General features: G+C 37.5%; 1 protein-coding gene across 6 annotated transcripts in view; it reads right to left on the bottom strand.

Moving 5' to 3' along the window:
• CNBT1 (cyclic nucleotide-binding transporter 1) overlaps positions 1-24245 on the bottom strand; it is a 275486-nt gene that overhangs the window by 188321 nt on the left and 62920 nt on the right. For 4 of the 6 annotated variants that reach the window (XM_089831706.1, XM_089831708.1, XM_089831707.1 and 1 more), the window contains one exon: positions 15262-15510. In XM_089831706.1, coding sequence (XP_089687832.1) covers positions 15262-15510 — 249 coding nt within the window. The remainder of the gene's footprint in view (positions 1-15261; positions 15511-24245) is intronic. The other 2 variants (XM_089831711.1, XM_089831710.1) reach the window with 1 other exon arrangement.

Raw genomic sequence — 24245 nt, 5'->3', positions numbered from 1 at the left:
TTCCTTCTTCATTGAGTGGTGGAAGGTTTGTGGCTACCATGACATTCTACCCCACAGCCTTCTTCAAGCATGATACATGAAAGACGTTATGAATACGGCTTCCCTCTGGAAGTTCCAGCTCATGAGTGACTTCACTAATGTGACGAACTACACAATAGGAGCCATAAAATTTTGGCTTCGATTTTTTTTTTCCCTTTTCCTTCAATGAGGATTGTTGATATGGCTAGAGCCTAAGATAAACCAAGTCCCCTACTTCAAAACTCCTCTCCCTTTGGTGTCTGTCGGCATACATCTTTTGTTGATTCTATGCCCGATGTAAGTTTTCCTTCAAGTATCGTAAGATATCCTATCCCTCCTGAAGGTAGTTCCTTGCCCTTGGTGCACAACTGTCTCCCAACACTGTGTCGATGAAGGAGAGGGGTTCGTACCCGTACAGACCTTTGAATGGTGTCATCTTGATGGACATGTGATACGTGGTATTGTAACAATATTCTCCTAGGTGTATCCACTTGACCCACACCAGTTGTTGTGCCGAAACATAGTTTCGAAGGTAACCTTCGAGCCACTTGTTCACAATCTTCGTCTGTCCGTTTGTCTAAGGGTGGTAACTAGTACTTGGTGACAATTTTGTCCCTGCCAATCAAAACAGTTATGTCCAGAAGATACTGATGAATCGCCCATCCCGATCACTGACAATGTTTTAGGGTAACCCGTGCAGATGAAAGACTTCTCTAAAAAACAGATTGGCAACTTGTGCAGCCTAAAAATCTGAGGGAATGGCGAAGAAATGTGCGTACTTTGTCAATCTGTCAACCAACATAAAAATATAATCCTTTCCGTTCACCTTGGGAAGCCCTGTTATGAAATCCATCGAGATACTTTCCCACTTATGTTCTGGAATTAGCAGAAGTTGCAGTAACCCGGTAGGTAGACTATGTTTAGATTCTGCTGGCAGACCGCACACTCTCTTACATACTAGAATGCGTCTTCTTTAAGTCCTTTCCATGGAAACCTCTCTCGGAGACTTCTGTAAGTTTTGAGGAAGCCCGAGTGTCCTGCCTAGGGTGAGTCGTGTACTTCCTTCAAGATTTTCTGCTTCAATTTGGATTCTGGCACTAAAAATATTAGATTCTTATAGTAGATGATGTCATCCACCACTTTGTACCAATCATCCTGAGAGTTGCCATCCATTAGCTCACAGGAAAATGTGTTTTTGGAATATTCTACCAACAAATGTGCCTTCCAATCAACTGAAATCTGGTTTAGTGAGCAAATGGCGGGTTTCCTAGACAAGGCATCTGCAACCACAATGTTCTTTCCTTTCACATATTCAATGTCAAAATCAAAAGCTTGAACCTTGCTTACCCATTTTTGTTGCCTCTCGTTCAAGTCCCATTGCTCCATAAAATATCTCAAACTATTGTGATCCGTACGAACGACAAACTTGGCACCCACCAGATACTGCCGAAACTTGGTTAGTGCATGTACGATGGCCAACATTTCTTCGTCGTAGATGGAATATAAGCGTTCCGTTTGTGTAAGCTTCCTGCTCTCATAAGCCATGGGGTATCTATCTTGCATCAGTAGCGCGCCAATGCCTTCTTCAGATGCGTCGCACTCCAAAATGAAGTCGAGTGAAATTAGGTAATGCAAGTACGGGACAAGTGCTCATTGCCTCTTTCAGCTTATCAAAAGTGAGTTGTGCCTTTTCATTCCACTGGAAAGACCCCTTGTCAGATCCGTTAAGGGTGCGATGAGCTGAGAGAATCCTTTAACGAACCTCTAGTAATATCTACACAGTCTGAAAAACCCTTGCAAATCCATGAGTGATTTTGGGAGAGGCCAATCAAGGATAGCCTGAATCTTCTAATAAACTCGATCTCCATATTTACTGACAACATGCCTTAGGTACAATATTTCTATCATACCGAATTCACGCTTGGATTGCTTGGCGAACAAAGACTGCTCCTCTATGATCCTTAGAACTTCATCCAAATGCTTTAGGTGTTCCTCCCATGTCCTGCTATAAATAAACAAATCATCAAAAAATACCAATAAGTACTTACACAATTGTTTGTTGAAGATGCAATTCATGCATGATTGGGATGTAGCAAGTGCATTTGTCAATCCGAATGGCATGACCAAAAACTCATCATGCCGATAGTGACAAAGAAAGGCCATCTTTTCCACGTCTTCCTCTCTCATGCGGATCTGATGGTATCCGAAATGGAGATCTATTTTCAAAAAATGGACTGTGCCATGTAATTCATCCAACAACTCATTTGTCCTTGGAATGTGATATCTATTCATTATTTTTTTTTGTTCAATGCATGGTAGTTCACACACATGTGCATCGTCTCGTGCTTTTTGACCAAAACCACTGATGACGCAAAGGGGTTGGAACTGGGACAGATCCATCCTTTCTCTAGCAATTCTTGAATCTTCTTTTCGGTCTCATCTTTGAATTTCTTAGGATGGCAGTAAGGTGTGGTTATGACCGGCTTGGCTCTTGCTTCCAACTCAATAGTGTGTTCAAATCCTCGATAAGGCGGTATGCCAAGAGGAATGTCTATAAAAATTTTATCATGATTACGTAAAATATTCTGGAGATCATCCTCCTAGGGAGGTGTCCATTGCCGTTTCATAGGTTTTGCCGAAACAAAACAATGTGCAGCCCAAGCAACATCATCACGCCGAAAAATTACCTTCATTCGATGTGCAAAAACTTCCTTTGAACCCTCATTTGCCATTCCGCAGAGAACAACCTTCTTTCCATCGACAACAAAAGTGAAATCCATTTGTTTGAAGCTATGAGTGTATTCATCAAGTGTCTCCATCCACTGTATGCCCAAAATAACCTCCATGTCATCAAGGTCCACTATGAAGAAATCCTCGATCACCGTGTGATTCATCATTTTGATACTTAGCTGAGGAACAAGGTGTGTGCAGGGCAGAAGAGTTCCTCCGACAACCTTGACCTGAAATCTTGTGTGCATCTCCGTAGGTAGACCTCTTCGCTTCACCAGAGATGAGTTAGGAAGTTTAGAGTGGCTCCGTTGTCGAGCATCACCATAACCCTTTGTCCTTGAAGGGTTCCCTGTACACGAAAAGGCTAGAGCGATAGTTCCCTCGCGGCGTACAAGTGCTGCAATTCTTTCCATGCAGTTCAAACTAACCATGTTGGTGTCGTTGTGATGTTGGTTGTCTTCGACAGGTATTTCTTCCTGTTCGTCCTCATCATCAGACACAATCTCAATGTAATGGATCTTCCCTTTTCTGAGGCATCTATGGCTCGGTTCCCAAGGTCCCTTGCAATTGAAACATAGTTTTTTCCTTCGAAGCTCCTGTCTGGTGGCTTCATCCAACGACAGCTTCTTGGGCGGAGGTTTATTATCTCTGTCCCTCGGAAGCACCGGCAATTTGGAATGTGAGTAACCTTGCGAAGATGATGTCGATGATGATGCCATATGCCATGCCTTAATGGCCTTCGACAAGGTGGTAGGATCGAACCCCTTTACCCAACCTTTCAATGGTTCTGTCAATCCGTCCATAAAGAGCACTACCCATCTTTCAGAAATGTCCATGACCAAAACAGAGAGTTCCTAAAATTCCACAATGTACTGGTTGACCAATCCAGTTTGTCTTACTTGTGCCAAATCTTTGAAATTGAGTTCCGGATCTTTACCATCAAATCGATCTATCAATCTCTCAGTGAATTCCGCATAAGTATTTATTTGATCATGCCCCAGTGTGATGGTGTTGTGATGCCACCATTCATTGTGAAAGCCGCAAATTTAATTGCTTCTTCTGGCATGGAATTAAGCTGGAAGTATCGGCCTTCATTACCCACACTTGCACAGATATGGATCGGGATCCGTCAAATAGAGACAAATTTACTTTAATCAACTTTCTTCTGAGATCATCATTAAAATATCCTCTGTTTCCACCCCCCGAATATCTCATTCTTAGATCTCCATAATCTTTGTAGAATATATCTTCCTCAAAATTCCCATTCTTCCACTCTTCCCTCAGTTGTTCTTGCATTTCTTCAAAGGTTGGTTGCTTCCCTCCGTGCGGTCAAAAAGATGGCATGGAAGGTTGAGAGCGTGTTGGATGAGAGTTTGCTTTACTCGATACTGAGTCTATGTTGTGTCCATTTTGTTCACCAGAAATTTTATTGTCTGCCAACTTCTTAAGAGTTTCTTCCATGAGTCATTGAGTATCATTGATCTGTGCTTGATTCCTCACAAGCTCCCTCAGTAGTGCCACGTGCTCGGTGACTATGGGTTTCGATTCGACAGCCATTCTATCAACGGAATGGGTTCATCTTCTCTTCCGGCTATAAACTCTCATTCACTATCCATAGGCTGGCAGGATCGAAGCTCTGATACCACTGTAATGTTTTTGACCTCTGAATGCTAGTTGGATGCAACTCAATTAATATTGTACGGTATGCAATGTGTACAACAATGGATGGGTTGAGTTCTGTACAGCAAAAGAGTGATACTAGCACCGTACGGTGACAACAATCAAATGATATCAAGGTTATACGGTATACTTGGTGGTCGTACGGTGAGAGTGAAGGAGGATGTCGCATATGTTAGCAAAGCCATACGGTATACTTGATAGCCATATGGTAGGATGAAGGAAGAGGTCGTGCAGTGGATTGGAGCAGAGTAGTCATACGGTGAAGAGGCTTTGGTGGGTCGTACAATGGTCTAACTATCAAGCCATACAGTGGCTGTAAGATGGATGAACAGGAAGGTCGTACGGAAGGAGACTATGCAACAGGAGGGTCGTACGGTCAATTGTATTACATAACAGAGGAAGGTCATATGGAACACAAGGATGCCATCTAGTAATGTCTTGATTTTTTTATTATTCTCCTGAAGTAGGGAAAGATGAAGGGTCTGCGGATAGAAGAAAAATTCAATAATGCAATCTAAACTTATAGATCCAAATTTATCAAATAGAATCAAATGGAAATTTGAACACAAGTATCATTCGATTAATATTTGCCAAAAGATGATGCTGCAATTGGCCAGATCCGAGCGAAGTAAGACATGCAACAATGGAATATGGTGAGGGTTGAATCCCATCGAAACCAAAATAGACAAGTAGGGAAGATCTTTCACTTCCGAAATGGCAAACAACAGAGAATTCCAATTGGAATTCGCAGTACAAAGAAATAATCCAAATTGCATACTTCAAGACTACCTACAAGTGGTGCTAAAATATCTGTCAGGAAAACTTTCTAAGGGTGTACAAAGATAGCCGACGGCAACACAAACTAAGGAAACAAAACAAAAATGGGTCCAAGATATATTAAAACAATCGGCCCATTAACAATAGTTTGATAAATGATTTATTTTATAACGAGAATATTACATGATGGGAGTTGGATGTCATGTTGAGAGATTCCATGACAGTTCGCATTGAGAGAGTCTGTGATTAAAGGTTTAGTTGTGAGTCTTACAAATCTGTCATGTTGAGAGATCTCATGACAATATCACATTAAGAGAATCTGTGATGAAAACTGGTTATGTTTCTTAGAGGGTTTTCATGTTGAGTGATTCCATGAATTATGTTTTGAATCTATATGATCAGAATTTATTGTTGACATTTTTGGTTGCAGCTTTGTGTGACTATTCAACTAAAGATCTCTCTCTTGCTAAGAGGGAGTGTTCAAAATTGTAGCTGCAATAGAGATCTTTATCTCTCGAAATCTGAATTTTATTACCGTTATTGTCACCTTCAACTGAAAAAGGACACTTAAATTTAATTTGTAATATTAAATGTTTTGACATGTGTCATTCACATGCATTGAGGCATGAATATTCAAAGAGTTGTAATTAATTATAGGAGTTATGGGAATCTCAAGAGACCATTATAATGTGAAGAGTCTCTCCTATTGTTATATATTCGCATCAAGCAAAAGATATTGTACACTTGAACTTTTATGATCAATAAAATGATATTTTTGTTGTGTGTTTGGGTTTTTCCCTTCATTCGAGAATGGTTTTCCCAGGATATTTCTGGTGTTTATTGTTCCTATTTTGGCTCTTTCTTATTGTGTTTTATCATCATTGATTTTTGGGCTCTAGTTTGAACAAAGTGCCCCCATCTTAGATGAAATGTTTGAGGATATGAAACTTGAGCTAGACGACCACCAAAAGTCATGGACCCAAAAGGGTTGCACCATCATGACAAATTGTTGGACAAATAGGAGGAATAGAACACTCCTAAATTTTCTTGTTTCTTGTAGAGGTGATTGATCATTCTACTTCCCTACATCCATTGTGATTAAATAAATTAAATTTTGGCTTGTTGATTGATCCATGATAATTAATTATTTTGCAGGTTATTGAAAAAGTCATAGAAGAGGTGGAGGAAGAAAATGTGATGCAGGTGATGACAAATAATACAACAAGTTATGTTGTTGCAAGTAAACTTTTCAAGTTTTGAAAATTTGATGGAGAGACATTATAAATTTATTTGAACCTTTCTTAACATATGTAAATTTCTAATTAATTTAAAATTGTTTCAAGCAAACTTTTGATGGTGGGGCACACGTTTTAGTCTCCATGTGCGACACATTACCTTGAGCTCATGTTGGAGGATATTGGTAAGCTTGAATCGGTCAAATCATGAGTTGAAAGGGCCAAAAATATCTACAAGTTTGACTACAATCATATATTGGTCCTTAGAAAAATGAGGCAATACGTGGGGCAACAGAAGCTAGCTCATCCTAGTATCATGAGGTTTACCTAAAATTTCCTCACACTGAAATCCTTGTTAACATCAAGGGCATATTTGAAGCACATGTCTGTTGGGGTGGAGTGAAATTCTTCTTCCTTTGCTACGACCATTGCAAGGATAGATGTGGCAAATTGCATTATTGATGAGGCTGGTTTTTGGACACCTTTAGAAGAAATTTTGGAGGTACATTTACTACAATTCAACATTTAGTATTTACCTATTTAATAATTTAGTTTTACTTTTAATTTATTGCATATTTTTATTTGTTTTGCAACTTTTTAATTTTTCTTATTTTTATTTAATTTGTGACTTGATTATTTTGTTATATGCAGGTCAATGAGCCCCTTGTATTTCTACGAGGTGTTGATTGGGAGAAGCTCTCTGTGGGCTACATATATGAGGGCATGGATAGGGCCAAGGAGACCATTAAATCCAAGTATGCAAGAGTGGAGAAGTATGGCCCCATTTGGGAGATCATTGCTAGGAGATGGAAAAACCAGTTTTACAGGCCCATTCATGCAGCAACTTATTATCTTAATCCAACATTTTGTTTCTCTCTTGACTTCAAGGCGGATAAGGAGGTTCTTACCAACCTATATATAGTGATGCAAAAGATGTGTAGTGATGGTGCAGCCTCAACTACAACCATTGAGCTGAATAAATATTACAATTAAGAAGAGTGACTTTCTCTAGCAAGATGTGCACAGATACTCAGACAGAATTATAGTTAGATAAAAATATATTCTTAAGTTTATGGCTTATAAGATGTGCATTTTAATTTTTGATTATGTAATATAGCCTTAAAGTTGTACTTGTAAATAAGACTAATTTTTCTTTTCCTTATTTCAAATAGATAGTGGCAAATGTTGTGGCCCTCAACTTGAAATCTTCAAAAACTTGTCATTTGTATTTTAAGTCAATAAGATAGTGCTTGTGGATGTGAGCGAATCGGTCCATGTTCGAGCACATCCACTTGAAGAGGTGAAATATGTTGCCTGTGGAGAGGTTAAATGATCTTGTATTTCTTCATTACAACCTTCATCTTAAGACCAAACAGATTTTGGGCATTGACCCCTCTCCGATCACTCTAGACGAGATCGATCCTTAGTCAAAGTGGTTCATTGAGATGGTCCTTGAATAGGTTGACCAGACAAATATAGAGGCTGAGATTATGGCTATGGCAAAGGAGGATAAAGCATGTTTTGGCATACGCACACACATACGTACACATACTAGTGATGGTGATCATGAGTCCACCTCACATGCAATGGCTATGGCTACTCAGTCCTCTAGGACCAACCTTAGACACCTTTTTAGAAGGCACTTAGAGGCTGAGGCTGAGGTTGAGGCTGAGGTCGGGGATGCAAATGAGGATGAGGCTTGAGCTAGAGATTGAGCAGATAGTCTTGTTCTTTTTTTACAGTGTTACTATTTACACTTTACAATTACGCATACGTGTTTCATGGAACATTTAATGTCATTGGTTTCATGGATCTTACTGCTTACATAAACGTACGATTTGACAACATTTACAATTCTATACATCTATGTCGTTAGATCCTATGTTTTCTATTTACTTCAGCTACAATTTAGATTTTACGTATGTGATGGATTTATCATTTATGTTCCTTGTTTATGTCTCTTAACTTCTATTTGATGATGTTATAGTGTTTTTATGTTATATTCAAATAAGAGTGCATGAAATAAGTTTTAAATCGTTAAAATCTCTAAATTTCAAAGGTTTTTTCAGTTTTTCGAGTCATAGCCAGGTTGTTGGCTAGTCATAACTGAGTCACAAATTGAGTTGGCCTTGCCGAGTCCGAGTTTGGGAAGTATGATTTAAATCCACTTTTAGGTTTACAATAAAGCATTATAATAACTCTTCAAACTTGGGCACTCATATTCATGGATTATAAATGCACTTTAATATCATTTAAAATAATATAACTTGTACACATTGACTTTATAACTTTAGTATATTGGCCTCCAAAATATAATCCATTAATCATACTTTAAGTCATTTAATTGAAAGGTGGTAGGCTCATCGAGTACAAAGTAACTTTTCTAACATTATAAATAATTGTTGATAAAAAGTCCACTTTATTAATAGTTAAAATAAAGTAACTCCACAAATAATCATTATTTTTCAATTTTGTTTGAACTTGGGAGTTCACTATTGCGTCCACTATATACCTAACTGCCTTGCTAAAAATAACAAGGGTCCCTCTCTATCAACCACTGACTTAATATAGATAGTAAATCCCTCATTATCTAAACAAACCAACTATGCATTGTTATCATTACCTATTTTTGTGCCTTTCTATAAATACTAGCCCTCAATTTCCTAAAATAATTACTATAAATAATAAGTGAGCCAAATTGAGTCCAACGAAGGCCAAACCTAAACATAAATTGAGCCCTAATGGATAATACACATTAATCTCTACAGTAAGGGGACCCTCTATTCAGTTGCCTTAGCATACAAGGGCCAATGATAGGATAATCCAACAAAATCTCATTCTCCCATTAAATGGGAACATTACAATCAGCCCTGCCTGAGATTGTTTGTCCCCAAGAAATCATGACTGCAAAGAATCTCCACAAAAGTGAGAGTCCAAAGGAAGGCTATGAAATATCCCACACAACGACAACATTGCTAAAGCACCAAGTATAATTGCACAGAAATGAACAAACTATCCAATCTCTGTGTACTGAAATTGTGCATCTACAACCAAAAATGTATATAAGAATAAGAAATGAAACTACAAATAATCCACATCATGTACACACTACAATACTCCCCATGAACTCAAACTATAACCTCGATGCATGTAAAGGACCCCATAGCACACTGAAGACTATTTAGTCAAATATACCTAGATCTCAATACTAAATAGAAACCAGCCAAGAAGAACATCCTCGGAGTTCTACTATTCAATACTAATCCAAACTTCATCATACAAGAAGTGGTGAAGCCAACCAATAGAAACCACCCAAACTACAGTATTAACCTTGTCATCACTCAAGTCCCAAAGCAAATAGGACTCACATCCATTTTCTATGTGGAGATAAGAATCACTATAGATGTCTCTAGCACAATCAATACCTTCATCCTTTGCCAAATAGTAATGGATGTGTTGACTACCCAAGTAGTCTCCCACCAGCTTGCAACTACTAATTCCATCTACTTAAGATGGTGAATACCCATCCCACAAAGGATGCTATAATTCCAAAGCCAATCCATACTGACACATCATCAAGTCCTCCACAAGTGGATCAAAAGAAATATGATGAGCACTCCTCACTGTGTAGTTACAATGGTAAGCTCCAACCTTTGTTTATAGCTCAGCCCTACTAACTTTGGAATTAGGAAATGGCTCCAATTTTTTACTGTAAACAATTGACTGGGTAGGAACTCTAATAACTCTCTCTCCAAACCTAACTACCAAATCTCTATGAGGAAGCATTAAATATCTACAATCGCTCCACCAAATGTTGAATGTTGCATTAACCTCAAATGAAAGTATCCTCATTGACTTTAAATGGTAGACTCTCATGTTGGTACTCGATAAATGAACCCATGTAGTAAAAACAATGTGAGGCAAAATCAACCTTTTCTTCTGCAACCCTCAGTTGATCACTCTGATTCTGAGACACAACAAGTTGGCACCCAAAATCAACTGCATGGGATGAAGTAACAGATTTGCTTCCAAGAGAGGGAAACAAATCTACATGAGAACCATACTCCCAAACAAATGACACTCTATGAGTCCCCTATAAAAATGGAGTAACGTTGTGTACTAATACACAATGCTTTGGACAATCCACCATTGTCACGTAAGAGTTATCATCAAGTTGACCTGCACTATCTGATATAGTACTGAAATCAAAAGAACCTAACCCAGCAAGTTGATCTTTATAGCTCTCAACCAAAATACTCATCCCATTTATGACTGTTGCATCTATATCAGCGATGGATGTAGCCATATCCTTGTCCCACTCATAGTCATAACCTATGGATATAAGATCATCACCAACTACCATTATAGAAGACTAAATTGTATCTGTAGTTGGAAAAGATTGTACCAAACTCAACTCCACGATAAGCCCCTCAATCTGTGACTGCACATTCTAAAAGGCCAACTGGGCGCTCTTCAAAAAATTCATATTCACCGCAAACTCATAGGTGAGCTCGTCTACCTCCTCCTTTCCCTTCAAGGTGTATAGCAAGTGCATTCCCACTCAAGAAGATAATTCCTATCAGCAAAAGTGACTATAAGTAGTTATGTTTTTTTATTCAAATAGCTTCTCAAAGAGCAAGGGAAAGGCCACTACCATCAAACTCATCTATCATAGGATTACTCCAACCAAAGGTAACCAACATCTAACATACAACATTAAAGTGCTCTATGGTTGTGGCAATCATACTATAATTAACATCAAGTTGTCCAACAAAATGATAAGGACTCTAAAACCGATGACTCCCATGCAAATGTACTTCTCAAAATTTGCACTATGGTATGACGCTATATCTACATCACTCACCTCATGTCAAGCAACACCACGTGTGTTATCATCAATGCACACATCAACAATTAAGGCACTACTATTATGTACCTCAAACAATGTAATGTCCCCATTGGTTGCCAGCATCAGTATTTCAGGGATTAGCCTAATATTGGATCCTCGTAGGCTAATGAGGATGGTTAAAGGGTCTTCTGAGGATTGGTTCATCTCCGACATTCAGCAATTTATGGATTTGGCCTTCGTTCAATGTCATTTGGACTCCATTTGCCATACTTACTATGTATAGTAAGTCAGGGGTAATAGAGTTGGACCCTTTCTATTTTTAGAAAGTGTATTTGGTCACATGGGGAATTATGAGGAGAGATTCCTATTTCAGATGGCATGGCAATCAGACAAGTATTTCAAGAGATTAAAGTTTAAGTGACAAGTGATTTATTTAAATATTTTAATGTAATAAAGTTATAAAGCTATTTAAGTGACTGAAAGACGAAATTGGCTTTTAATCCCACATTGCCTAGTTGTTTGTGTCTTCCCTCATATCGAGGTTATAAAAACGTGGAGCTACATTGGGATCAAAACAACGGATATATGATATTTTATAAAAATCCTAAAGGTTGAATTAATGTGACTGGATAATTCCTACGGACAAAACCCCTTAAGGAAATCAGTGAGGCTGGACGCAAACCTGGCACTCACAATTGCATTTTCAGAATTAAAGACTGGGATAATATGTTGATATTAGGAGATTATAGATCCATGACAAATTGGTGATTAAATCTGGCAAGAGCCTAATAACACACAGGTCAGTTTTTAACAGTTGGAGTTGGACGGTAAGGGAAGAGATGAGTTTCCCCACAGCAGGAGAGAAGTCATCTACGTAAGTACCACTCTAGTTTTCAGTTAAGTATAGCAATGTTGTTTAATGTCAAGCTGCAGTAGAGGAATGCGTAATAGATGATGGTAGTTGGAAGACATTCAGATTTCTTCAATGATGCAGTCTACACATGATTATCCCATCCAGTAACTAGCAGGTCAGATTTGACAGAAGATATAACACTCAGAAGAAGTTAATTACAGTGATAGTATATTGGTGAGAATACTCTATGCCAATGTATTCACAGCCAGTAGTGACAAGCAGGAAAGAAGGTAACAGGAACAGCACACAAGGAAGTAGGGAGAAATTGCAGTAAGGCCTACAGATTCTGACAACAGCCCACAGATAGTTGCACAGGTCTCCTTTCTTCAAATCTACAGCAAGGAAACAATAGCAGGGTCTGCACTTAGGGAACAGAGGTGATAGTTAAGACGCCAAACAGGTGCCACGACTTTACTACACAGTCATCCTCTCTTCTACTGGAGGCCACTCATAACTGGAGCATACGTTAGTTGAGCAATACAGTCCGCCAACTCACAGGTTCCACTATTAACTGTCTATGTTTGAAATTTAAATATAGATAAATCTTAGAGAGTTCATTTAATAATTGTTTTACCTTCATATGCCATAGTTAAAGCATTGTATGGGGTTTGTTGTGATTTTAGATTAATAAAAGGCAATAATGTTATTCTCTGAGATTATTACATTGTACACGGATTTCTTAGCTATATTGTTATACATCCTGGAATCAAATTACTTATAGCAACACTAGAGCTAATTATCAGGATTACATCCCAACTGTTTAACAAAATACCTCAGATCAAAATTTAATTCATTTGATCATTTTAGACCAGATCATTACAAACAATGGCTCAACTAGTCAGGTGGAAGTTGTTTTGACAATCTCTTCACAAACCTTTGCTTCCAATGTAACTGCAAGCCCATCCAACTTACAATCCTAGGATTCAATGCCACTAATTGAATTTTCTGACTTGTTTTCTAATGTCTGATTTGAAAAATCAGACTTGCCATGACATAAATCTGCAATGTACCCATTTTAGCTCATCTCGAGTTGCAGTGATGATTAGTGTATTAGCGACCTTCATAGGCTAATCAGTTGGTTAGGCAATTTTAGCTGATTGAGCCAAAGGCTATTTTCCCACTCTAGTGGTCAAGGATGTTTATGATTGCTTTTTGTTTGACATGGATTTGCACACTTACAATTTATAGTAAGTTGTTATTTCAAGAAAATTAGGGTTAATATTCTAAAAAAAGGCCCCTGAACAGTTGGTAGTAGCATGGAGTTGTGGGGACACTGGCAAAGCTTCCAATTTGGGAGTTACTATTTATAGCAAGTCAACTTATGGTCAGTGTCATTTTCAACAACCTACCCTGGCCTCTAAGTCAGGTAGTGAGCACCTAGATTTGGAGCAATTCCTTCAAAGAGTTTAATGAGCTATTAATGTCATTTAAAATTATTGATTAAATACCATTAATTAATTGTGAAATATAGGATTTATATTATGAAGTGTGCTCAAGTGCATTAAATGTTTATTTAATTATGAAGTGACTTGGAGGTTATAAAAAAGTTGCAACAAAAGATCCCACTTTAGGGTTTTATAAGGAACATATTAGGCCCATTGTGACACAAAGATGGAACATAATAAATACTTCACTTCATAAGGAAGCCTTCACTCTAAATCCCAAATGATTTGCAGAATTGTATGGAAAGGTGCCTCTGTGTGATGATTTAGAGGTATTAGATGGCTTCTCAAAAGCCATTGATAAGATGTTTTTAGAGTGGGAGGCTTCCATACTTCGTACACAGTTCCTTGTCTTTACAAACCTTTGTGCCCAAACTTGAGTAGATCATAAGCAAGGTTGGACAGAGTCATATTGGCAGAAAAAGATCCTATAAGGTGGTGGACATGGCATGGGAGTGACACACTTGAGTTGCTTGCTACTTGCCTCCTTGCACGAGTTGTGAGCTCCTCTACTACAAAGAGAAATTGGACTACGTATGGCTTTATCCACTTGCCCAAGAGGAATAGACTTACCTCTAGGCAAGTGGAGAAGCTAGAGGCGGTGCATTGTGATCTTAGACTTCACGATCGTCAAACTACAGGGTATAGGAAGTCTCTAGAATTACGGTGGGATGTTGATCCTGAAGATGCGACCCAAGTTGATGAGGAGGAAACACCACCAAGATTGGTTAGGGTTCCATTTGATGAAGATGCCCCTCTTCCCACAGGCTATGATGGAGATGACTCTTATTCTAATGTAGAGTTGGCTGATCTAGAATACGAGATGACTTTTTATGTATTTTAATTTTTATATTGAACATGAAACTATATGGCAGCACTAAGCCTTTGGGCATTTTGGTTTTGTATGTTAAACTTATTTACATATTTTTGTTATTACATGCATATATGATAATGACAATGAATTCTGATTTCCAAATTTTGAATGAATAAAGTGTTTTTAAACACCAAAATGTTGAAAACTTGTATGTTAAGGCTCTATGATGTCTATCTTTAAATTGACATGATTTATCCATATTTTAATTTTCATATCACTATCATGTATATTTGCAAATTTCCTTATATATTTTAGAATTTCCCTACATTTTTTATAACAGTTCCCCCCGTCCCCTCACCCCCTCCCTTCCAACTGTCCCCATCCCAGAAACTCAGGGTAACACTGATAGAAACACTTCACATAACAGACATAAGATCTATTACTCGTCATTTCCAGTAACATAGTTTTTAATGATTAAAGATTGGCTTGATTCTTTACAAACCCTTCCAATGTGGACTAGCAATGCTATCTATCTACCATTGAAGATTCGAGTTGTATCTAAGATCAGACAACAGCTGCCAAAAAATTAAGATAGTACCATTGTTTCTTTAAACTTTCATCATTTCAGGCATTTTCAGTTTTGGCTTCATGCTAAATGTCATTTTAAATAACATGATCCCCTCAAGTTTGCGAAAGACAAGGAACCATGGGTAAGTATGACAGGTGTGAAAATTAATGAAAAGAAAACAATAAAATAAACTGTGGCCTAGAAAAGGAGTTATCAAACCAGTGAGTATTCCAACCTGGAGCCCAAAAAGGTACCAGCATGAGCCAACCACATGTCCAGCCAGAATAAAAATAAGAATATTAATCACAAAGTTTGCCCATGCTGATTCAAAAATAAAGCCAGTTGCCGAGCTCCCAGCAAGCAAAGGTAGAAATCTGACCATTCTCGGGACATACTGAAGAAGCACACTAATACGCAAGAGGTTTTTAGCATAATTTGCTGCTGAACTTCCAACATATCTAGGCAGAACCACCAATACCATAATCTGCATAGCATAAAACATTGGCTTGGTATCATACAAATTTTCTTTGATGCTCAAATTCAATATGCTAAATATTAGATACAAAACTAATTTAATGTCAACAAGAAAATAATTACTTCGAAATGCAACAATTGGTAGAGCATCACTTAAAAGAAATACATTCTTGGAAATAATATGATTAACCATTTTGGGTTAAGGTAAAGGAAAAGGATTAACTAAGAATGATAAATAAAAGTCTAGCTTCCACTGAGGCAAAGATTCAACATGACATCAATGTTTAGATACTAATAGATCCTAGTTGACATATGAAATCATATTTTTGATGTCCTGGAAAATAAAATATTTGCCTTGTATTTTATGTAATAACCACCCTAGCAATTCCTTTTTTTTTTGTGCTCATAAGGAAACAATAACATAAACTAACCAAGGATACACAGTTATCACAATGTTCTGGTATATCAATTTAACAATGCTGATTACATAATCTGGGCAATACAATGGCACATGCAACATTGAATAGTCACCAACTTTACATACAGAGCTACCCAAACTGAGTACAAAATACAAATACCTTGAATAGTATGATGGAAAGGAGTTTTGCAGGCCTGAAAGTAGGCAGAGGTCACTCATTATCAGGCAGGATAGCTGGTAAGTTCACCTAGCTAGTTTCCATCTTCATCAACACTACTCCCAAACAGACTTAAACTAAAATCAGCACCGTACCCACTAGCAAAGATGATGTGATGCCTTGACAATGAACTTGGGTACACTAGTTCATTGCTAATTACACTCCTGAACAGGTCTGACAGGAATATTCAACACTGCTTACCTACACTTAGGCAGTTAAAAATGATGCAAAACATACCAATGAAACATCAATGAACATGGGTTGGATATCCAATTTCCAGTCTCCATGAAACTCAACACAAATTACCAATGTATCAAGAGAATGATACTTGCGGGTCTGAGAATGAAGTGGAGCTGATCAAACAGCAGCATAAATCGCTTAGAACTCTCTCAAATCTTGCAAAATTCCAGAAGATTAATAATCTGTTTACATATACCTGGATTTGACAACAGCTTTCAAAAGCAAAGAAAATGTCCATTCACAAGTCTGAAACTTGTTTGCAGTTCTGTGAAACGAATTGATATCTGCAGCTCATTAGTCATTGGTGATTATTAATATATAACGTTGACTTTATTGATACAAAGGATGGGCCGGGTACATTGGCGGAGCCCAATATGAAAGGAGAATTAAGCTATTGTCCTTTATTGCTTTTCCAGCATTAAGCGATTAAAAGGTCAAGCGTAGAATTTAAGTAATTCTACCCAGATTTTGGTTAATATCTTTTTGGGGTCATCCACACTTTTGGCATTTCACTTGTGTAAAGGTGCATAATATAAAACTAGACACCTAAAATATTATGAGTGACTTGTATCTATGGTTATTGGATAAAAATCTTATTTTAATACCGATATGGTAAAGAGACATCACCCTTGAACTGGGGTATTGTCAGTTTCAATATAAGAGGGTTGTGATTCATTTTTGTTTCATCACTAAACTTTGGCAGCTACTCAAAGGCAATAATGGACTTCAGCAAATGTATGGTATGTTAGCCCCAACTGATATTAGAATTGATGATGCTATGAATGTATGTAAAAGAGTCATTTTAGTTGTTATGTTGTCATTGATGTCAAAGTCTTAGTTGGCTAGACATTATGCTAACTCAAGACCATACCATTTCATTAGATTGATAAAGAGGATTTGAAGAATGTATGATGAAGACAGAGTTGATATGTAAGGTATTCAATGGGTACTTGAATGAGTTGGCAAATGATTATGTAATATTGGTTTGATTGTTTTAAAATAATATAATGTTGCAATGTATTGAAGAATACAAGGTTAATGAACGGAGACTGCAGTCACTCGGTTTTCACCAAGTGACTACAACATTGCCCGAGCGATTGGTAAGAAGGAAGAAGAATGTTGTGTTGTCCGAGCAACTTAGTATTAACCAAGTTATATGTTTCCGAATAAATGTTATGTTTACTGAGTGATAGCCAGATGAACAAGTTTTGGAATTTGGAACCTAAGGCCGACTTTTGATGAAATTACGAAAAGTTCAAGAAGGTTTATTGCGAGAGTCAATGTTTGTTGCAAGATCTACAGTTGAGAAAAATCAAGAAGGATCTGATGAAAGAAATTGAAAAAGGATAAGGATGCACACAAAGTTCCATGCAAAGTTATATTTTCTCTGTGTCTAAATTCATTGTATGAAGGAATTCAGTTGTAAACCTCAAATCGACGATTCTAATTAAGAGGCAAAAGATGGAAGGGTCTGGAAGCATTGAGATATCTAATAAAGGAGGAAAACAAGACAGTTTTAGATTTCTGATTGAAAAGGTTGTGAAGCTAATGATGATGGATGATTGCTAAGTAAGAATATAAGGTTGTAGTGGAATGCAAAGTTATTGAAGCAAAAAAGCTAAGAGTTGAGCCAACTGAATTGAGCAAAGCAGAGAGAAGGCAAGAAGAAAATCTTGTGGAAGACAGAATCAACCGAGTGTGTAAAAGACAAAGAAATAGCCAGAACTGAGATTTGAAAAAGCAAAGGTAATTGCTATTCTTAACAGATCACTTTATACTATTTTTGTTTAACCATTGTAGCAAAAATCTTGGAAGTACCAAGTGGACCTAACAAGTCTATGAAATCCTTTATGGTAACATTGATTAGTGGTGTTTGTAAGTCCTTTAAATCAGACCACTCTTTTTAGTCCTAGACACGGAGTGATAAGGTCTAGATGATCTTTTGGTGAAATCCTCTAACAAGGTCACTTTAACAAAGTGTATCTAACCTATAAAAAGGTTGTCTCCTAGTACAGATCACTTCAAAAGAGTGAAATTTTTGGATTGTCAGTCCCAAGTGGTTTTTCCCTTAACAGGTTTTCCACGTTAAATATTGGTGTCAAAATTGTGTGAATGTTATTTGTGTTGCAAGTTGATTTACAAATATTAAAAGTTTATTGCAACTCAGTAATAACTAAGATATCACTACGTAATTACTAGAAATATACTGACAGTCAGTAATGCAAGGAACAATCTATTAAAAGTGTGGATTAAAGTGTTAAAAAAGATGTATAAAGACTCTACTGAGTGACTAAATGTATGAAGCTTATTGTTGTTGATGTTTATGAAGCTTTGTTGGTATTAATAAGTTTGAAGGGACTGTGAGACCACTGGACATAACTAATTCACCCCCCCTCACAATTATCTAATAATTATGTATTTCATCAACTCTTCTCTATAGTTATCAGGGAATATATTCAATGACTATTCCCGATAGTTATTGAGAAATGCATCTTCAAGGGAGAAGATATCCTAAAGTATTGATAAAAAATATAAGCACGGAGTCTAATATTGTTCAATGTCTATTGTTGGAGGAGAAAATAGATTTAATGGCATAAACACTTGCATATACTTGGAAATACACACACACACACACACACACATTGGCTAGCAGATGTTTTATAAAGTATTCCTAGTTTAATACAGCTTCTCCAATGGTCGACTAGTCTTCTCGTGTGGTCGTATGAATCAAGAGTGTTGTTACCTTTCAAAGAAGAAACTTGAATTCATTCAATAGATGATTATCTTATAGCAGTTTATGAACGAATTTATTGTTTGTGGAGACACTATATCAAGTGTCTCACTTGTACTTACGCTTTATTTCTATTCTCCAATCTGAGTATCATTTCTATATTTACGATTGGAGTTGAACATTATTCTGTTGAGGAATTTGATTGTAATATTCATTGGTAAATTATATTATAGTTGGTTATTAATGTGTATTATTTAAAAGTGGAATAAAAATCATTTGTTTTCTGGAGGTTTTATTTGCTGGTATTTTGCTAGTTTAATTTTGAAAGCTTGCATGAATTACCAATTTACATTTCTGAAAGATTTGTGTCAAAAATCGGGTTAAATATCCAAGAGGGATATCACAGGTTTGATACTTTCACTGCCTTCAGGGCTTTTCAAAATCAAGTAATGGGCATCATTGATACCCTTACCTTGCCTATAGTTCCTCTGACTCCATTGTTGCTTTTGTTGTCTCATATGGTCAAGCACACTATTGGTTTGTTGAGGCTTCGGCCTTTCTGGGTTTATTGGGATTGAGATGGATTCCTTCCCTTCCGTTATTTTCTTGATGCTCCCCTCCCCCCAGCTTCTTCCACCCTAGCTGAAACTGAATAAGTACATTAGATATGAGATATACATGTAACTCATTCACACTATCTGGGTGAACCTCCACAAGGTTATTCATCCTAAGATGGCCATTTATGCAGAGAACTTTCAAGATTTGAAGAACAAACTCATTATTTGCCTATCCTACTTACCCCACCACTGGTCACATTCGCTCTAGATTCCTCTTGGCTCTTTTAGAGCAGGTTGACATTGGCTCTGGGGCAAGACTGGCCACCATATTGACAGTATAAAAGATTTGTCTTCTTTGCAACGTCGAGGAGTTGGAATTAGAGAAGCACTTCATCTTTCACCACCCTTTATACTACGAGATCAGAGGAAGGTTCCACTACCTCTTCAAGGATGTGTGTTCTCTCCCCACCTTCTTCAGATATAAGGACCAAAGGTGCCTTATGCTTTATCTCCAAGAAGCCACTAGGCTCAGGAACCACGCACTTCAAAATTGGCATCCTATGATGCCCCTACCTTGTTAGCTCATTACTTCATTCTTTGTAAGGCCTCACACTGTATGCAACATAGTTGAAAAAATTGCAGTTGTATTGCGAGTAGCATGATATATCGCATGTCACAGGCAGCGAAGATATTATCACTAGAAATATCGCCGGTGATATTTCCATTTTTGTGCCGCACAACAAACACCATAAAACCATGATATTATTGTGCTACAGCGTCATTAAAATTTAATATCATTGACAAGTCACAAGTAAAAAGGTGATTTTGTTTTAGGGTTTTCTATGGGTAAAAAACATCACTCTATGTGTTTTTCCCATTCGTTTTTCATTTGTTTTTGGGACACCATTAGACAATGTTCGATGCGTGGGTTCCAAACACCGTTAGACACTTTTGACATTCCTCAAGGTATTACTATTATCATCATGATCATTGCAATATGAAAAACCAATACACAATGCTGGCAATGGATAACCGATCAGATATATCTGGAAACTCATAAGCATAAGGTGTTATAATGCTATTAAGTTTTAACAACAGATTGTGCAGATTATTAAGCTTTTCCATCAGTTAATCAGAGTCCAGACAGATTGAAGGAAACAGTGAGGAATTTAGAGAGGAGACTTATTATACCATAGAAATGATATGTGTGGATTTACAAATTTAGTGGAGAATTGTTAATTTAATATTTGAGTATACATCAACGTCTCCTTTGGTCTGTAGACACCTATGCTTGAAATTGTTGAATATTTCTTTTTCTTTTTTTTTTTGCATGATTGTTTAACTGGGTATTGTAAGCAATTCATCAGTTTTACTTTATCCGTTGTTATTTTGTTATCAGCTGGTTGGACCTGTATAGATTTATAGTTCGAGTATTCCAATATATTAATTATAGACTCAAGAGTATATTAAGATTAGAGTAGATATATATTATAGAGTATATTAATAATTTCATATTACAAAATACAGAGATATTAATAATTTAATATTATAGCCCTGAGTTCTTTAATTCTGTAATACTATGAAATTGTGAATTCTTTAATACTCTGCAGTTTGCACAAACCAATACGTTAGGATTTCTCCTTTAGCAAAATAATATTATTGATATATAAATATATAAGTAAAAACCAAATAAAACTCACAGTGCCTTTATGATCAATCACAAGCCAAGAAAATAACATTCAAGTTACACCAGTAAATAAGAGTCTTGTATTTCAAAAGATATATTTCTTCAAAGTTTAGCCAATTCCTTCATCAGTTTAACTATTCACTGTTTGTAGACTTAGCTAATATTTGATGTCAGACTTGGACAGATAATATTCATTAATTCTTTTCCCAACATTTTTCATTCTTTTATCATTTCTTTTGCAAACTTAAAAGGTAACAGATCAGTATTTGTACAAAATGGTTGGTGGCAGAGGTAGGGATGACTTTTAAAAACATGGGACACCGGAAGCAAAAAGAGATGTGAAATGCACCTGTTGTTCTAAGTCAATGAGTGGGGGTATAACTCATCTAAAATATCACATTGGAAGGATAGAAGGTCATGATATCACACCATGTGATGATTGTCCTGAAGAGGCTACCAAGGAGGTTATAACAAACCTTAATACATATGAGTAAAAGAAGATAGCAAAAAAGAGGACAGGAAATGTAATGGCTGCCCCGGTGGGAGATTTTAGTTCTATAGGGTCGCAAACAAGTGCAGAGGCTTCTTCTTCCATTAGGCCATGGATACGAGGATCATCATCCAACAATGTGAGTGCCACATTTCAGATTTTTGGGATCCACATAACATTCTTGGTGCATGGAACAAAGAGATGCATGAGAAGACAAGGGTGGCAGTTGCAAGATTTTAGTTCTGCCATAATATTCCCTTTAGTGCTTTATCTAGTCCATATTGGGATGAAGTGATCACTCCGATTTCTATGTCTGGTAAGGGGTTCAAGCCCCCAACTCGTTATGAGGTGAGTGGGTCATTGTTATATGATGAGGTAAAAACCATTCATCAACTTGTGGAAGAGCAACGAAAAATTTGAGAACACTGGGGTTGTACTATTATATCCAATGGGTGGACAGATGATAGGAATAGGACGCTCATCAACTTTGTTGTTGCTTCAGAGGGGTAATTGATATTTCTAAAATCAATTGATGCCTCTGATCAAGTGCAGAATGTAGAAACTTTGTGCAAAATGTTGGATGAGGTTGAAGTGGAAGTGGGAGTGGCTAATGTCATCCAAATTGTGGCTGATAACGCAGTTGCATATGTGGCATTCAGTAGACTTTTGATGGAGAGGCATCCCACATTATTCTAGAGCCCTTGTGTTGCCCATTGTCTTGACTTGCTCCTTGAGGATATAGGGAAACTAAGTTGGGTGGAGGTGGTTGAAAATGGAAGGAATATTGCAAAGTACATCTTCAATCACACATGTGTCTTGAATCTTATGAGAGCACACAGGTGGTAAGAATCTTGTGTGAGTAAGGGTCACACACTTTGCTACTAATTTTCTCAACTTTAAAAGCATATTGGAAACATTAAACGACCTGAGGTGTTTACCGCATAGGTTAATTAAGAATTGTACACAGATAATGGACACGAACACGAACAATAAAACCCTTCTTATTATTATTCGCATATGCTAGAACATTACATTATGCTTGAATGATCTGATGTGATGAATACAATGCTTCCCGAAGGGGTTATAAATACTTTCCGAAGAACTTTCCCGAAGGAGCCCGTCGGCCACATACAACATGTCGCTACATAACAAGAACCTTTCCGAAGGGACCCGTCGGCTACATAACAAGAACCTTTTCGAAGGGACCCGTCGGCTGATACACAATTTTCTTTCCGAAGGGACCCGTCAGCTGATACACAATTTTCTTCCCGAAGGGATCCGTCGACTGATACACAATTTCTACCGACGACATCATCCCCCCCAAAAAGAAAAGTCATCTCTTGACGACTATTACAAAATCTCTGAGACAAATCAACAACCAAAATACATTGACTGACTAACTGGTCTTCAACACTGTCACCTTAGCCAATCTAACATCTGACCCTGATAGCCACCTGTGCCGCTTTCTGCCTTCCAATTCCAAGTACACTGAACCAAGTGTCGCTGCACTGTCTCCAACTGGATGATCAGCTCCTCCCGAGCTCTCTACGCATCCACCAAGACAGCCTCACGGCCAACACCTACTCTCAGTGCCTCTGGTACACAAACACTCCATGCCTGCAACAGCTCTAAGTCTTCTCAACTGGTCAGACTCCCACGATTGATATTCGCAACGACTGAGGGTCCAGGAGGCAACACCCCAGCACGGAACACACCATTTCTGTTATTTTCTGCCGATTCTACACTCTTTCTGGCAATCACCGATGCTTCCCCTTCCCTATGGCATCATCTAATACTCATTCTAAGCATTCTTGATTTGTTGACTTTTTTTTTTTTTTTACAAAACCTCCTGCGCTGCCAATGCACATCTACACCATGATACTGTACTATGTTTGCTAAACCACCATCCTGAAGATCGTACGCTGAAAGTAGAAGAAAATCCGCATGAAATAGGTTCTCCAGATCAATGTTTTCACAACTCCGTATAGTGCACATTACATCAATCTCAAAAACTCCGTACGCTAATCTTCAGAATCTGGAATCCATACGATACAGCCTTCCAAAATCCGTATGCTGGAACCTTAAGAAAATCCGTACTTTTGGATATGTGGAAAATCCGTACAGTGACCTGGCTCCAAAAATCCATATTATAATTGCAGGAAAGAATCCGTACATTGCTTGCTAAAACCCGTGCACTGACTACTCCTTTTAAAATCCGTACAATGCATCCAATATTGAAATTTTCATATGCTATCTTCACTATGCATCCAAACGCCCTCCAAAAATCCGTACATCGTACGGTAATCAGATTTTATAAAACTTGTGATGAATTTAGAAAACCGTATAGTGGCTGGAACCTGGAATCCGTACGCTGTTAAATCATTAAAAATCCATACACTGTCTCC

The sequence above is a fragment of the Cupressus sempervirens genome, chromosome 5, assembly GCF_028749045.1.
Source record: "Cupressus sempervirens isolate cs-2001-9-10 chromosome 5, ASM2874904v1, whole genome shotgun sequence".
Lineage (NCBI taxonomy): Eukaryota > Viridiplantae > Streptophyta > Pinopsida > Cupressales > Cupressaceae > Cupressus > Cupressus sempervirens.
This window is presented reverse-complemented; position numbering and strand designations above follow the sequence as displayed.